The 17,937-nt window shown below is 39.4% G+C and overlaps 1 protein-coding gene across 1 annotated transcript; it reads left to right on the forward strand.

Moving 5' to 3' along the window:
• Nucleotides 1-509: 509 nt before the first annotated feature.
• LOC142097197 (interferon-induced very large GTPase 1-like) lies at nt 510-16,017 on the forward strand. The gene is made up of 7 exons (XM_075178845.1): nt 510-3,477; nt 4,332-4,466; nt 5,252-5,350; nt 5,968-6,105; nt 7,315-7,443; nt 8,844-9,002; nt 11,420-16,017. The coding sequence occupies exons 2-7, from the start codon at nt 4,367-4,369 to the stop codon at nt 16,015-16,017; spliced, it is 5,223 nt and encodes a 1,740-aa protein (XP_075034946.1). The 5' UTR covers nt 510-3,477; nt 4,332-4,366.
• The last annotated feature ends 1,920 nt before the right edge of the window (nt 16,018-17,937 follow it).

Here is a 17,937-nt window from a genome sequence, read left to right on the forward strand (position 1 = left end):
AACAAATTAAGGCTTTTATGACATCAAATCTTCTTTCTTAATGTGTGTTCTGAGCAGGACAGTAAATGGGAAAATATATTTCTATGGGAAGCAATGAATTTGATTGCAAACTGTAAGAAGCCACAAATGATCACTGGTGATCACCTCCTGTTCCCTTCCTTCTTGCCTCTCCCTCCCATCCTCTTCCCCTACACATGTCTGATAAGAAAGTAATTTGCACTATGGAAGGGGAGTGGTGTAGATGGATGTGGGTGGCGTTTGTAGCATTTGCATTATGGGAGTTATAGCGAGAGCACCTAACAATGAGCTGGTATGTACCCCAAAACATTGTGCTTTATTGTTACAGTGCTATGTTAAGGGGACGGGTGTGGTATGAAATTTCGGAGGTGGTGTCACCGACAGTGACTACCACGAAGGAAAAAGGAAAAACAACGTAAATGACTTCGCTGACTTAGAAGAAATGATGACTGACCTTAACAATGACAGAAGAAGTTCCCTGCAGTGTGTGAACAAATCACGATCCCTAGTAAGAATGGCATGTTGATTCTACGTCATTTCAATTGCGACATTTGTATCACTATTTTTAAAGCGGCAATGCAGCTTGTCATCCGACCTGTTACACTTAAGCCTAAGTGTAATACTGAGGTCGACTAGGAAATCGGCATTAAAAATAGTGATACAAAGGTCGCAATTGAAAATGACGTAGAAACAAGATGCCGTTCTTCCTAGGGATCGTGATTTGTTCTTACACTGCCGGGAACTTCTTCTGTCATTGTTAAGGTCAGTCATCATTTCTTCTAAGTCGGCGAAGTCATTTACGTTGTTTTTCCTTCGTGGTATTCACTGTCGGTGTTATCAGCACGTTAAAGTGACTACCACCGAAGGGGACTATGTACTTGAGTGTAGTACCTATTAATGATAGTGACTACACTGCCACAGAAGACAACGGCATGAGGACTCCGATTCATAAGTAAAACAAGATGCAAAAATAACTATTACCGAAATGCAGATTACTTCATATCACGACTTGCTCTGTTGCTGACTGGAGAAAATAATGTCATCACTACCCGCGACTTGGCTTAAAGCAGCGATGGACAGACCCGCCTATTATTTATGTCATGTAAGTACTATTTTAGGGGTTAGAGGTATTAGGGTTAGGAGTTAGGGTTAAACCTAATCCTAACCCTACCCTATTTTTTGTTTTTGAGAATTCAGGCTCAAAACTGAAGGGGGCAGGGATTATCTGTAAAGTGCTTTGTATATATCGGCATCATATAAATAAAGGAAAATGAATAAATAAATGAGACACAAATTGAGAATTTCAATAAATAATGAAAGCAATGTGTCTAGGGAAATGATTCATGAACATGCACAAAGGTAACGCATTCCTACAAAAGAGTGAAAGGCGTTTAATAAATGCAGTTGTACAGAAAAATGCATTTTGCTACATGGCCAATTGCCTTAGTATGCTCAAAATGAGTTTTCTATGTAACATTCAGATGGTAAGAAGAGCTACAAGTTGCACAAAATGTTAGTATCCCTTGAATTCAAACAATAATAATGATAATACAGTTCTTATTAAGAAACCTTCGGTACAGAGAGATTTTAATGAACATTCACTGGTCAAGGAGATCACAGGGTCTAAGGACCAGCACACAGGGGCTCCACCAGAAATTGGAGATGAATCTCCTCTTGATAAACCAGAGAATGTATATTCAAGAACAAAGAGATAATTACATGGCAAGATACATCTAGGTTTTAAATTTACAGATTGATAATAACTGTTCACACATTTTACATTGTTGTTTGTATTATTGTAATTAATTTAATTCTGGAGATCTATTGCACGTTAGCCTCTGATATTCCCACTGACTGAGTGGCCACCTAGTGGTGAGAGGTGAGAAGGACGTCAGAATGAACAGAGTGATCTTCACAGAAAAAAATTCAAATGTAGTATAAAGAGAGAGCAAAGGTTATCTACTAACGGCAAAGTCTGTGGATGTTCAGCCCAATTGCTTCGTACACATTCACCTTATTTACCTGCATGCCCACTTCGCTTTGGGACGAACCTTTGTGAAAAACAGTTTGTGCGTCCATCTGTGGATCTCTTTATTGCCCTATAGTCCTGTCTACTATCACTTTTTCACCACCCTCTTATTAATTTTAACTTATCTATTTAAAAATAAAAGCAGCTTTATCAAGTCTTAGTTATGTCTTAGATTAATCATGAGAGTAAAGGGACATTGGGCAAGTGTCCATTACACGTGACACAGGGGAGGGCTGGCAAAGTTCAACCTAGGGGGCAAGACTCAACTCAGCAGCCTATTTTAAAGGACAAAGAGTGCAGGTGGCCCATTGATCCAGCCCAAGATAGCCTTCTAAGGGACCGGCATGGGGGGCAGATGCCCCCCTGTACCCCAGCCCAGCCTGCCCCTGATGTGACACATGTATTTCTGATGTTTCTTCATCCCATTGGTAGAAGTGTACATGGACTGTGCTTTCCTGCATAACATTCACCCGGATAGTGTAAAAAGTGCCTCATTTAAAATATAGACAGATGTCTGATTCCCCCCACCTCTCAGGACATCGTAGTTCCAGGAATTGTATCTGGTCACAGAACACCCGACTGAATTTTAATAATCGTAGAATCTACCACAGTAAATTGCACTCATTCTAATCACTTGTCAGCTATATTTTGTTTAGACAATTCTTTCCTAAGGGAAGGAATAAAAAGTTAGGTTAGTAAATGTACAATAGTTTAAACCAAATACAACTACTATAGGGAGTGAGGCATTTAGCCAGAACGATTATAAAAGCATGCAAATTAGGAGTCAGGGGAGGGTCTTTAGAGGGTCTTTATATATCCCTGACTTTAGAAGTTGTTCCTCTTGTTCTAGCAGCAAGTTAGAAGGAGCTCAGGATTTGTATTGTGCTTCTTTTTGGCTGTATTTTTGTCTTTTCTTTCTCTCTTCCCCCCTCCTCCTTCCCGTGTGTTTCTCTCTGCACATTTTCGGTTTTCCCCCCGTTTCTTCTCGGATATTTTTCTCCCCCTGTCCTCCGTTCCCCCCTCCCTCCCCCTCATCTTCCATTTCTTTCCTGTTCCCCTCTGTATTACTTTTTTTTTTTTCCCTTTTTGTCTCCGTGTCTCTCCTTACCCCATTGTCATGTCCCACCTTGTCAGGTCCCCCAGCGTCCTGGCCAGCTTTTTTGACCCCACTTCCTACAGCATCCCCTCCGCCTTACCTCTTTTGGGCTCCCAATCCCTACCGTATGGCAGGTCCCCCATGACTGGAGCCAACAGAAGGGCCCCTCATGCCCGGTCATCCAGTGGTGGACACAGCTTCTGGGGCCAGCGGGGACGCAGGTCACGTGACGTCCCCTGGCTTCCCGTGGAAATCGCGGCCCTGATGACAATGGTGCGGTTGCTGTGACAGCTTCCTCCACCCCCCCTCCCTGGATGCTTCCTCTGATTATCAGGTACTCGGGGCTGCCAGTGGCAGTTCTTTATTTAGGGGCTGGGAACGCCTACACTAGGCAGCAGCAGGGGCTATGACCACCAGTGTGTCTTCTGGCAGAGGCACTTCGCTGTTAATCAAATTCCGCTAGTGCATAATTATCTAACCCCCCACCTCCTTCTTCAGGCACGATCCTCGGATTCAGTCCCCTTAGGCCTTGCGGTTGCCAGCAGCTTTGAGATTCACAATGTTAATGCAGGAGGGCACTTCGGCTTGGTTCCTATACAGGCAGCACCCATTCACCCCACCCCCCTTTAGACAGGTCCCCTCTACTCTATTTCCCAGAATAATTCCAGTCAAGCACAGGTCCCCACGAATTCTCAGCCCAGTAATGTTAGACATACCTCAGGATTGCTAGGTCTTAGCTGTTATGCCCCACTACACTGTCCGGTAGCCAGGTTGATCCCTGCTTTGCCGGTGTGTCAGGTATTACGGATCGGTAGGTCCCCTCAGATGGTCCATCACTTGATGATGTTCCAACCCCCATTTTACTTTGGAACCTCCCATATCCTCCCTCGGGGGTCTAGTCTCAGTCAACACTACAACACGGCTTGCCCCTACCCTTCTCCCCATGGCCGCTATGCTCATTATTACCCCCTACCCACGCTTCTTTCCCAGTGGTCATAGTTAACGGGGTATAGGTGTACTGTGCCGGAGAGCAGGAGCGACAGCGTGGACAGTGGCAGATCCCCCCCTCCAGGTTTCATAATGCCTCCGCAGATTAGCGCTGCAGTTTCATTGGCTGGGTCTCAAGATTCCTCTGTGTCACTGGCGGTTCATCCCATGGGACAGATATTAACATATCATTGTCTTCAGCACTGCAGGATCTTCCATCCATTTCGGTCGCACGGATGTCGCAGACAGAGGGCACTCTTCAGCAGACTGTAGATGCTCAGGTGGCAGTTCAGCGACCAGTGAAAACAGATGCACAGGCAGTGTCAGAAGTCATTGGTGAGTTGGTATCTGTTGCTGTTACGTGCACGACTACACATAGTCCACCTAGGTCATCCACCAGTAATGATTCTTCCTCAACCCCTGAACAGGGCCCACGTAAACTTATCAAGATTTTGAATACACATTTCAGTAAAAATAAATCTCACATAGGGCAGCATGCATCATTACCTAAAGCGCCAGTTAAGGAGGGCCCCATGGTTCGTTGTGAGAACAGGGCCCTCTTGTCCAGGATTAGAGCTAATATTAGAGACAGAATTAAAAAGGGTTACTTTGTAAACATGTTTGAATTCACGGGAACTTCTAAAAAGGATTTAGAGGCGCTAAAGGTGGCATAGGAGAGGATGCGTATAAGAATTTCCCCAATTGGCTTGCAGACTACTGCATTTTTTCTGCCTGTTATCTTGCAACTAGATTGGATGCACATACTGAAGTGTGGAAATACCTTCACCGTATAAACAAAATTTACATATATGATAGGCCAGGGACATTGCGAGTCTACGATGAAGAATTTAGGGAAAAGGGTAACGGACAAGTAGATATGCCCCTAGGTTGCAGGGATGTGGAAATTTGGATGAAACTTAACCGGGCTAATCTCATATTAGGTCAAAGAGGTACCACTAATAGGTTTCTCCAAGCAGTGAGACGCAGTGACGGAGAGCAGGAGCGAGTGCATAATATTCCCTAATATAGCCACTTGCACCCAATGTAGAGATATTGTTTACTGTAGTATCCACTGATGTATTGATGCAATGATGTAGCATGTGTATTGTATTACTTTGCAGGAGGATTCGATGAAAACGAACATACAGGAAGAACTCACTGGCTTTTGATTTCCAGTCCTTTATTTTTTGCTATACTCGCTGTCCTCACCTGCATGCGATGTGAGTAGTTACCAGGATTTTTGGTTTGTTGAAAGCGGAAATGTTCTGTGATAGATAGAGTAAGCAGAGATTATGCAGAATGTAACCCCAATAAAAATCATTTTAGATACAGCAGGGAGAACCAAATACACTTTATCTGGAAGATCAGAGGAATGATATACTTTAGCCTTACACTTATAATATGCAATTTATACAAGTCTCATTGAGGTTACAGAGTATGAGGACTGACAAAACATAACAAATAAACTTTTTAACTAGCCTAACATCTGGGACCTATATTTCTAACTGCATCACTGCCATCGTTGATCTGGTGCAGACTTTTGTGAAGTTTAAATGTAGAGGCAGCGATATCACTGGTAAGAATGGCTATATCAGATGACTCATTTTTGGAGAGCTCATCCAATCAGGAGCCAGCTACAAGTTTGGTATGTCTGTCAGACCACTCCCTCCTAATGATGTCAATATGAAAGCTGTGTAGAAGAGAGTCCCTGTCTTATAGTGGAGGCCTGATACATATGGACTGTAAATATACAAAGACTGTTCTCATGCAGAAAACATTTTCATTTCAAAATATTTATATTTCTACATACATGATGTGTCCTGTTTTCTTTTTATAGGTAATTTATTTAGGAAAAAAAGTCCTTTCCCAACAGAGTCTGAGCACTCAGACACTTTCCTGGCCCGGACATCTTCCATTGATAGCTCCACTGGGACAGAACACAGAGGAGAGGACACAGACCAGCAATTATATTCTAGTAAGATTTAGTTTTCAGTTACAGATGATGCTGGGTATACAGGATATATTTATTAAAAGCACCCCATGCTCCAAGAGCCTTATTAACTACCCCTGAGGATGCCCTCACAAGAGTGACATGTGTTGGATGGAGATATTAAGGAGACCATCAAATACTAAAGCTCTCACTCACTGTTCAATGAGCAACAGACTGTACCGGCCGTACATGTGACACGGGCAGATATCATGTATAAGGCCTCTAATTATCAATGGCTAAACATGAGGGATAACCTGTAGCTCAAAAGTAGAGTTTATCATGACGTTCTCAAGTGAACAGCACAAGATTTTAAAAAGTTGATGTTTTGAGTCTTTTTGGAGCGGGACATTTATTCAGATCACTTTGGTTAAGCATCATGCATGAAAAAGTATATTTTTATCTTTCAAACAAGGGGTTTCTTAACAAAGGGTCTTGTATCTTTCTAGTAGGCAAGGTGGCTGACATAAAAGCTCTTGAAGCAACTTGATGTTGGACCCTCAAGGGCAAATATTAATTAAAATTGCCTGTTGCAGACATCTTCCACCTTAAAAAGGAAAATAAATAACCTCCTCCCTACAAATGACAGTATTTTGGGGGTCCAAAGGGGGGTCTAAGAGCTGTTCTGTTGGTTCTCTCCATCTAGTGAGACTGCAAAGATCACAGCTTTGTGTGACTGCTGAGACCGCTGAATAGAATGAATAGAGGTATTCACATTTGGAGAGACCCCAATATATTACCATTATTGGGATGGAAGATTATTTAGCTAGTTTCCTTTTTAAGGAAAAAAATAAATCTTTAAATAAATCATTCCCTCAACATAGTCAATAACCGTACGACGGTCTTTGCCATAACCATTTGTACATAAGAAATTAAAGTATTTTCATAAAATTGTGCTGTTCTTAAAATATTTTGTTTCAGCACCCATTTATGAGTTTGGCCCAATTCCTTTGTAATTGTTCTACAAATAATCAAACATAATTATATCCTGTAGTCCAGACTGTGCTGTACATAAGCCGGTATAGTGTAATATATGACACTGTAGAAACTGTGCAGCATATATAGAAGGTATTAAATGCAAGATGTGCCTGGTAAAGAAGCATTTTAATGAAAGCTGATATACTTTATATTTGTAGCATAGTAACAAAATTTTATATTTTACTGATTATAGCCTAATTATATTTTTTTTCTCTGTAGATTCCAGTGTATTGATTAATATAGATAATCAACATTCAACAGAGAATAGGTTACCAGTTACTACAGGAAATAATGGCTCACAAAACTATACTGTCCCCAGGAATATGGATGAGACAAGTGAAGAAACAGGTAACCGTCTCTGTACATTCTGGATACATGAGGAGGGCATGTAATAAAGCCCATCTTTATATATAGTGCACTAATATATCCCATAGATTGTAAGCTTGCGAGCAGGGTTCTCTTACCTCTCTGTCTGTATGTATCACCCAGTATTTTTTTATTAATGTTTGTTCCCAATTGTAAAGCGCTACGGAATTTGCTGCACTATATAAATAAATGTTGATGATGATGTGTGTTATGAGTTTTGCAACTTTTTGTCATTTTTACTACTATGAAGGTCTGTTTGAGTGTGCAGTCAAAATTAAGCATACTATAATGGCAAAAATTAAGCAAAAACCCCCCAAAAATATTAGTGATTGCTTAAAATATGCATATAGAATAAAGAAATTAAAAAAATCACACCAGAGCACAGCACGGATTGGTGATTTGTGATGTACTTATGTTTTATTTTGTATAGTAATAATTTATTATTGACATATTCTGCTTAACTATGGAGGGTAATAGGCCGTAATTGTTTACAGATATTTATTTTATACAAAGAGCATGCAGTGGGAGATGGTAGTGTAGAGGAATACGGCTACCTGGGGTGGTTTGAGGAAGCACACACAGGGCAAGATGTCAAAATTAAAATGAATGTAAATAAATAGTTCATAAGAATGGTAATGTTAAACAGAGAGGTGACATGAACTAATATCAGGTTTATTTTCCAGCACACAGAGATGTTATAAAATATATTTGGCTGAAGCAGTTTCAAATTTTAGTTATAGACATGTTACAGTTTGAATTATAGAATATGTATGGTTTGACACACCGCTGTAACATTGTTTGACAGAAGCACTGGGCAGGTGATGAATGGTAGAGGAAAATGTGCCAGGTTTTCTGTCTTGTATGCTCTAAATCCCCAGAGATATTGACTTGTAAGAGAAGGAGCTCCCACAAGAGTGTATTCAGCTTCAGGAAAAACTGGTAAGGGTCTTTGGGGTGTAAATGGAGAGAGAAGAGTAGGCTCCATTTACAAGGCCCAGATAAAGTCTTCTGTTCTGCCAGTCTGACAGCAAAGTGGTTAATTGTAGCACCTGTGAGAGGTGTTTTAAAAAGCTGCTAGGCAGTTTCCTCTGTCTCTCAGACCTGTGGAGGAGGTTGGATGCCTCCTGAGAGACTCTGGAAAGTGTGAGCAATTACCTCTATATTTTGTATGTGTGTGTAGGACACATGGTCCTTAGGGTTTTCCTGTGTGTTTAGTTAGTGCCGGACAGCCAGGGTGAATATTTTTCCCAAAAACTTGGATTTGTGTGACTTCTCTGCTGCTGTACACTACCATCTACCCCAGGAGATAGCACCTGTTCCCCTAACCCAGTTACATTTAATTTATGGAAAGTAATATATATTTGTTTTTATTTATTGCACAGAAATGCCTCCATTTCTCCACAAACTGCATCTTCCACAAAATGATTCAAACAATGATCAACAGAAACACAAAGTTGAACCTGACCCTATCCAAAGACCAAGCTCTAGAGAAACAAGACCCAGAGGAGAAGTTCTAGACAGTTGGAGTTGGCCACATACAGGTAGGATGCTCAGACTCATAAGTAGGGGATGTATGGTATATGGGAAAAGAACATAAAAACATACAGTATATAGTGTACTCACTACATTTATACCACTGTTTTAGAGTCGTCCCACTGTCGCTCACTGGCTTTCAATATAGAGGACAAGGAGAGAAAACTAAGATTTTCAAAACTTGTTTCAGGCTCAAAACTAGTAATACAATATTTAACTCATATTTCCATAACAAAACATATTTTATATATTAAGTGAAACCAACAATGCAATACCAGTCACATGTCTGCCAGTTCTTTATCCACTACAGCCTTAGTTCCAAGAAGATTTCAAATAATAATAATAAATTCAACAAATACAAGATATACATAATCTAAGCAGTCAACCACCACACTTTTAAATTAAGAAAATTCAAAATGTTGCCATGTTACGTTAATACTAACAAATTGAGTCAGAAATTTTAACGTACAGCTCTTCAATAAATCTTGTAAAAATGACTTACTCTCTCACTAAGAACAAGAGAGAGGAAATAATAAAAGTTTATCAAATTTGAAATTGTTGTATACATATTAATATTAAGTAATGAGATATAGTGATTGAGAAAAATAATCAGATTACCAGCGCTAAAGTTCCCCTGCTGTAGCGGTACTCCCCCTTCTCCTGGGTCAAACAGTGTGGAACATAAACTGAACTCTAACAACTAATTATAGTGCCCTGGTGCAGTTTCCTGATCTTGGTATTCAAAATACTCTGGCACAGCCCATGTTGATATGCCGTCTCCAGAACCATTTCCTGGTAGCCTCATTGAAGAGACTACGCACCGCAATATGAGTGATATTCTCTCTCAGTTGATTTTTCAAAATGTTTTGTACACAAGTATAATGTTGGACTTCAACCTCATTGAACACCCATTCTGGAGTAGTATGGTATCTGAAGCCCCAGATTTTGAAAACTACTTTATGCATCACTTGATCCACTCCACTAGCTGACAGTGTCTCATGTAAAATGTTTATGCCAGGTATAGTTCAGAGGACCTGATGCTCCTTGTCACCAAGGGTCTTCTTAGTCCCACACTGGGTAGAGCTTCCTGGGCACACCATAATAGAATAGGTGCTCTCACTCCATTTCATAAAGCTCCACATACCTGGGGGTCACCGATTTATCACTTGGCTTATTCTGGACTGGATACTGGACTAACTATGTCATCATTTGTCAACTCAAGTTCTCCCCTAACCTGCCAAATTATAGGAATGCTTGTGTCTAGCGGGGACATGTTCCTCTTATTCTGTGCACACCACTTAGGTTTTCATATACTTATAGTGGGTCATACACTAATATCAATCCTATTTCTTTTGCAAGATCCTCTGCAATATATCTTATTGGCTCTTATCAATTGCCACTTCCACATCTTTCTTTTCAACAGCAGCTGACAGTTTTCTCCATAAGTTAAATACTGCCTGTTTTTTCATGTAGCACACAAATACTTGATTATTTGTACACTGAAATGTAAAGTTGATATTTGTGTGCTACATGAAAAAACAGTCAGTATTTAACTTATGTGCCAAACAGAAATCTAGTTTGCACCCCTTGCAATGTAACATGGTTTTGTCCAGGAGACTGAAATAAGAATCCACTTCATTTAAGATCCTTAATGAATCAGGCCCAGATTTTTTTTAGAATGAGCATCAGCCTTGCACCATGTACTAGGTGGAGGATATCATGTTTGTAGCTATCAAAGCGCTTAAGTGAACTCTTACGATGTTATTCTAACTAATCTATGTCTTGCTGTCTTGGCTGGGCAGGTTCTTCCGTCAGAAAAATTATAATTTGCCATATAAGCAAATTGCAGTTCACAACAGGATTTTAATTCACGACTGATCACTGCTCGGCACTGTTGATGACATGGTCAAAATTGGATGGGTGGTCTACTCCTGTGATGAGCTGTAATCAGCAGCAAACTGTGATGGTGCTTTTACTGCAATTTTAGTAATGGTACCAGAGCTGGATTCAGACACTGGGGACCATGGGACACTTAAGACAGAGGGGTCCCTATGGTGTAATATGGCTATAATTTAATCATTTTAGACAAATACTTAGGCGATACTGTGTGCACTACTGTTAGGTGCACACAGCTCTGCCTTCACGAGCAGTACGTTATGAAGCGGGACTTACCTCCCAATTGTCCTTGCAGTTGCACCAAATCCTAACTAAGCAGTACAGTCAACCAACTTCGGGACTGCCCCACCAGATATAGGATAGTTGGCAGACTGTCCTGCTCTCCCCTACCTGTTCTTACAGCTTTCACTACCTGTGGCTGCTGGTGAGTTAAACTCAGTTGCTGCTTGTAATGATCCTGGAATGTCTGTATACATCTGTACACATCAAAACTATTTGTCATCATATAACACTGCTGTTATTTTTGCAGGTCTTTTATCTATTATCCAACAGATTGACCAAGAATGTGCAGCTTGGAAGGTTCCTGAAAATTCTACCGATGTTAAGTTACAATTTCTACAAAAATTGCTGACCTTGGATGGAACTGCAAGACATAGTCATCTTCCCCAGTGGGATGTACAGATAGGAGACAGTATGGATAATGATATACAATATAATGATAATGTCTCCATTCACCCTCTTGATGTTCTTTGTGATATCTTGAATCATTCATGTAGAGACAATATTTCACAGCAACAAATTGTATCAAAAATGTCCATGTGTCAATTCGCTGTCCCTCTGCTGCTCCCTACTGGTGATGGCTCAAACTGCACCTTCATGTTATGGGCAATGAGAGATATTGTGAAAAGATGGAGACCTCAATCATTAGATGACAGTAAGGGGTTCAGAGAAGACAACTTGATAAACATATCTATGACCTTTTGCTCTTTTGTCAGATTGGGAAAATGTAATTCATCAAAGTCTAAAATATTAAATCAAGTGCTCAGTCCTGATCAGCAAAACCATAATTTTCATGTGCACAGAGATATGGATGGTGGAAATAGTGTAAGGAAAACCTCAGATGGGCTGGTAGAGATATGCTGGTATTTTCCAAGTGGACAGGGAGGTTTAGATACTTTCACAGAGCCCATTGCTGTCACTAATTTGCGCGGAGACCTGGAAACTCACAACAAACAGTTCAACTTCTTATCCTTTATATCATCAGCCATGTTCATATTTGTTGAGAGTATAAATGAGAGACAATATGAGCTGCTTTCCAAGTTACACAATGAAAACACAGAGTATTTCCTTGTTATTAATGCAAGTGGCGGGAAACCAGGAGAAGAGACAATGACATTCCTGAAAGATCTACTGACAAGTCAAAAAGTGAAAAAACAGAATGTAATAATTAAGAATAAAAATATTAATGACTCCCAGATAGTAATGAAATTACAGACAGCGATAAACAAGTTAATTAAAAATAACACACAAATATTAAATTTAAAGCAAATTGCAGAAAAAGCATCAGAAGTTAATATAATAATAGATGAAAATGACCTGCACTGCAGAGAAGCAAAATCAAAAGCTCTGGAAATTATACGTGAGATACAGGACATAGCACATTATAAGAGAACAACAATGAAACTTCAAGGAGACCTCTGGAAACAACTGACTAAAGCAGAGAAAGAATTCTGCAGAATGAGAGAACTGGGAGATAGAGATGCAGAGGAATATAAATCACAGCTTCAGGCAGAAATACTTCACCTACGAAAGCAGCAAAGTAAAGAACATTTGCCTAAAGGAATTAACACATTTCTAAGAGAGATTGCAGACAAATCTTTCTTACAAAAGCACCTTTTTCTAAAATGGTTGAAAATAAATCTTGACACACTTGGAAGAAGAGATCTGTCAGTGCTACAGGCTGAATATAGGGACAGATGCAAGGACTTATCAGTGACTGCATGTGAGCTAAAGAATATAGATCAAAGAATAGCCGACAACACTTTAGGTGTAGAACATTTCCTGCGTGAGTTGGGGCAGTTTTATGAAGCAGAACATTTCATGGAGAACATAAGAGGAAATACAGATGAAAGAAAATATATTAACCTCCCAGGAGTAGCTGCTGATCTCCTGCTGGATGGGTTCCCATTGGAGCTGATTGATGGAGACGCCTCCAACATCCCCCTGCAGTGGATAACTGATGTCCTGACTGAGCTGGACAACAAGACAGGAGGACACTGCAGGATGAGAGTGATAACTGTGCTGGGAGTGCAGAGTACGGGGAAATCCACCCTTCTGAACACCATGTTTGGTTTACAGTTCCCTGTGGCCAGTGGACGATGTACACGAGGAGCCTTCATGACTCTTATTAAAGTGAAAGAGACCTTCCAGGAGGAGCTGGGCTGTGACTTTATTCTGGTGATTGACACTGAAGGGTTGAAATCCTTGGAATTGGCTTCTCTTGAGGGCAGTTATGAACATGACAATGAGCTGGCGACATTGGTGATTGGGTTGAGTGATATCACCATAGTTAATATGGCCATGGAAAATACAGAAGAAATGAAAGATATTTTACAGATCGTGGTCCATGCATTTCTAAGGATGAAAGAAATTGGAAAGAAACCCAATTGTCAGTTTGTACATCACAATGTGAGTGATGTTTCTGCTCATGTGAAAAATAGGAAAGCTAGACAGAAATTCCTTGAACAGTTGAATGAAATGACAAAAGTAGCAGCAAAAATGGAGAAAAAAAGTGACATTTCTACATTTTCTGACATCATTTACTGTGATCTTGAGAAACACTCTTGGTATATTCCTGGATTATGGCATGGCATACCCCCTATGGCCTCAGTTAATGTTGGTTACAGTGAAAATATTAATAAGTTAAAAAGATCCATAATTAGAACTCTGCAATCTATGCCTGGAAAGCCTCAGACCATTGGAGAATTTACAGAGTGGATAAAAAGTTTGTGGAATGCAGTGAAACATGAAAAATTTGTCTTCAGCTTCAGAAATCGGTTGGTCACTGAGGCCTACAACCAGCTTTGTATCCAGTACTCAGACTGGGAATGGAGGTTCCAGAAAATTATTCACCATTGGATGTTAAAGACAGAAACATTAATCTACAACCTTCCATATGATAAATTAGGAACAGATTATTTCAATAAAATACAAGATGAAATGTATCAGTTATTGGACAAAGAGGAGATAATCATGTCTCAAGCCCTTCAGGAATATTTTGCACGTGACTGTGACAATGCCCATCTTTTAGAGATGTTTAGAGGAGACTTCTTCAGGAGTGTGAACTATCTGAGGAAAGATCTAGAACATTTTATCATTGATAAATGTGAGAAGACATTTCTCATCCAAAAAGAGAAATGTCAGATCCAAGCCATGCAAGAGCGATACATAGAATTAATTGAAGAAAAAGTGGCAGATATTTTGGAAGCAAAGAGAAAAACTAAACGTATATTAAGCTCTGAACAAGTAAATAAAGAATTTGACATAATGTGGAGAGAAACATTAGCTGCTTTACAACTAAGTAAACTAGAGAAACGCAACATTGGCCAAATAATCCTTCAGCATTTGAAACAAGACATGAAGTGTGATGACAGTTCCATCAACCACAAGCTGCGTAATCTTTCTAGTCTTAATGAATATAAACAGAAGAGTTTTGTGATGAATCCAATGCATCTATGCAGCACTTCTAATGAATTAATGACGCTTACAAAAGGGATTGCTGTGTCTTTACTCAATAAATGCAATCATTATGTCACTGAGTGTGTTAGTACCAAAGAGGACTTCAATGAATTGTTCTGCAAACAATTGCTAAAAATGATTAATAAAAAATTGAATAACCATGATGTTATATCTCTTCAGACTACAAAATTCTTTGAGTTGGACCTTAAGCTTCATATTTTAGGTAGTGCAGCCTGGAAGTTCCAAAAGATGCACAATGACTTTATCCAAAAAAATGACCCAAGTCATTGTTTGCAGATGCTGAAACCAGAATACTTCTCCATGTTCCAAAGTGTATTTGAAAAAAGAAACGAATGTCAAAGACGGGCTGAGCAATTCTGTGATCTGTGTTTGAAACCAGCAATCATTGATCACATTAACAAATATCTTGGCAAGGAGATAGTAGAAGACATTTTGCAAAGAAATGGTCCTCAGGAATTCAAGAGTAGAAAACTTTTCCAGTGTTTGGTGCTTAAAAGGTTGCTAAATATAAAATCATGTCAGCAATATGTAGAGTATATCAACAACTATGAGAGTTTTGTCACAAGTTGGATCTCACAGTACATTCTAGAGTATTATTATGGCCAAGAACATGTTAAGATTTTGCAAGTAAATATCCTGCACATTTTAACAGCAAAGCTTCAAGAAGCTCTGAATCACACAAGTACTCTGCAAGCTGAAGGTGTATCTGATTTTCTATCCAAGTTTTGCAGCATTTTACAGAAAGAGCTGGTTATTTCTCAGAACAATTTGAAAGTTGTTGTTTTCCAAAGTGATTTGCATATTAAAAAGTTTGCTAATGACATTGGATCATATCTTTATGTCTTAGAGGAACAAATAAAAGTGGATATAAATTCAACAAGTGCAGGATCTGTACTCTCACAGGTAACACTGAAACCTCAGGAGGAATTGGTGAAGAAGGTGATTGGATGTGGAAAGAAGTGTCCATTCTGTAAAGCCCCCTGCGAGGCTGGAGGAGGTGACCACAAGGAGCACTTTGCTTCACTCCATCGACCGAGGGGATTAGCACAACATAAAGATGAACAAACAGAAGCTCTGGACCATTCTATATGTTCTACAAATGTTATCTCCAATAAGTGTTTCAGTAATGGAGACACAGAGTGGAAACCTCATCCATACAAAGATTACCGCACATATTACCCAGACTGGGCCATCTATCCTGACACGACGGCTGATGCCTCAGATTACTGGAAGTTTGTTTTTAAAGAGTTTAAAGATTTATTTGCAGAAATGTTCAATGGCGAACGAGCTAATCTTCCAGATGACTGGTACAGACTAACAGAGGATCATGCCCTCAGCAGCCTGAAGACAACATTCAACACTCATTAAAATCACTGGTAGAAAACTGAGAATGTGTTGTAATGACTAAAATTGTGAAATCTTCGAATCATATTGATAACTTTCGCTACATTAGAAGTCTGTCATTTGATTTCACATATTATTTATGTTTATCAATGTATTTTTTACAGCGTAAATTGCTGTTTGGACTATATATTAATTTCCAATTTTATTGTAATTAATAATATACAGCATATTATTCTTTTCTGGAGAGTGCATTAGTATCTATAGCAAGAAGGACTAAATAATACCTCTATACAGTAAGTAAAGTAAACAAAATGATATAAAAATGTTTCTATTGCAATATATTACATGGTCCAATGGAAATGACAAATATGAATTCCAAATTGACAGCTGTAACTTTATTTACTGTACCCAGAACTCTAACAACTAAAGTCCGATCATCTGGAGGGATCAACATCCAAATAGCCCTTAAGAAGTTGTTAGATTGTGCAGTTGGTGTCATCGTCATCATCATCATCATCATTATCCTACATATCAGAAACAGCCCTGAGATACTCACATAAAATATATATCTAGGATGTGGATTTGGGGATGCGTCCAAATCTAATTAGGCTGCATCTCCAGTGGGGCGTGTTACCCGTACATGTACATGGCCTTACTGTACTCATCTTGTACTTGCCCACCCTTGTCCTGTCTCTCCAGAAGTAAGAGGTCACAATTCTAAGATACACCCAAATATAAATCCAGTGGCATTTTGGTGCATATGCAGAGTATAGATATGCTACCAGTAGATTTACGCCATAAAAAAAGGACTTACATCAAACTTTGAATCAGGACCTGAACGTGCAGATAGTCCATAAATTTAGAGATATAACTCTACTGCTATCAAAGTCCTAATTTATTTTCTCCCTAGAGCATTACCAGTGATAAGGAAAGTGAGATGGAGCCATTGTGTTAAAAGGAGTCATCAGTACAGCCAACAACTCAAAAGAGGAAAATAATCTCCAACCAAAACACTATGCTGGCAATACTAAAATCTACATCTCTACCTCTGACCTCTTCCCTTTTGTACTATCTTGTGTAACCAACTGTCTCTCTGCTATCTCCACATGGATGTCCCAACACTACCTAAAGCTCAATATATCCTGTGTCCTCCAGAACCCAATTTAAATTACTCACCCTTAACTACAAAGCCCTCAAGAACACTACTGTACATCTTGAATATCAGATCAAAATACTTTCCCTCCCTCCTTCTCTTTTAGATCTTCATCTAACCTGAGCTTTGCCTCATCTCTTGCACCAAGCTCTCACTCCCGTCTGCAAGACTTCTCCTATGCTGCTACCCACTTATAGAATTCACTACCACACCCAATTATACTTACCAAAAGCCTTCAAGTCTTTAGACGACCTTTTTAAACTCTTTATTAGTGCTGACCTTACTCCCGCTGATCCTACTCACCCTAATGCACCCTCACAACTTGATTTATCTGCAATCTAAGCCAAACTTGTTCCTTTTGTTTCAACTGTACCCTCACACAACTAGAGTGACCAGGACCCTCCCTACCCTTTGTTTTCATGTCTGCATTCATTTAGTCTACATTGTATGTCCCTATTTTATATATATCCACTTTCCAATACTGTACAGTGCTTTGAAGTACAGTGGTGTCTTACGAATCTATCGTATTAATAATTAATAATTAATAATTTTTACACAAGGACTTTTCCTGGCCCAGATAAATTCTGAAGCTTATTGTAATCCTTCTTTGCTTTGATAAGGTCATAAATTGACTTTGGGGTATGATCAGGCATGTTATAAAGTGTTGAGTAAAAATAAATATTTTGAAAACATTTTGTTTAATTCAAATAGTAGACATGTGGTTACATTTGTTTTAGTTTAGATGCAAGCAAGATGTCCGCCTTATCACCCTTGTCATAAAATCTATGCTG

This window comes from Mixophyes fleayi, chromosome 7, assembly GCF_038048845.1.
Source record: "Mixophyes fleayi isolate aMixFle1 chromosome 7, aMixFle1.hap1, whole genome shotgun sequence".
NCBI lineage: Eukaryota > Metazoa > Chordata > Amphibia > Anura > Limnodynastidae > Mixophyes > Mixophyes fleayi.

What these genes read in the sequence shown, in the direction of transcription:
- LOC142097197 (XM_075178845.1), top strand. Translation starts at nt 4,367, where the DNA reads ATGTCGCAGACAGAGGGCACTCTTCAGCAGACTGTAGATGCTCAGGTG. An exon ending in TGTCCTCACCTGCATGCGAT is followed by an intron (nt 5,351 to 5,967) that starts GTGAGTAGTTAC and finishes TTCTTTTTATAG; the next exon opens with GTAATTTATTTAGGAAAAAA. An exon ending in TGAGACAAGTGAAGAAACAG is followed by an intron (nt 7,444 to 8,843) that starts GTAACCGTCTCT and finishes TTTATTGCACAG; the next exon opens with AAATGCCTCCATTTCTCCAC.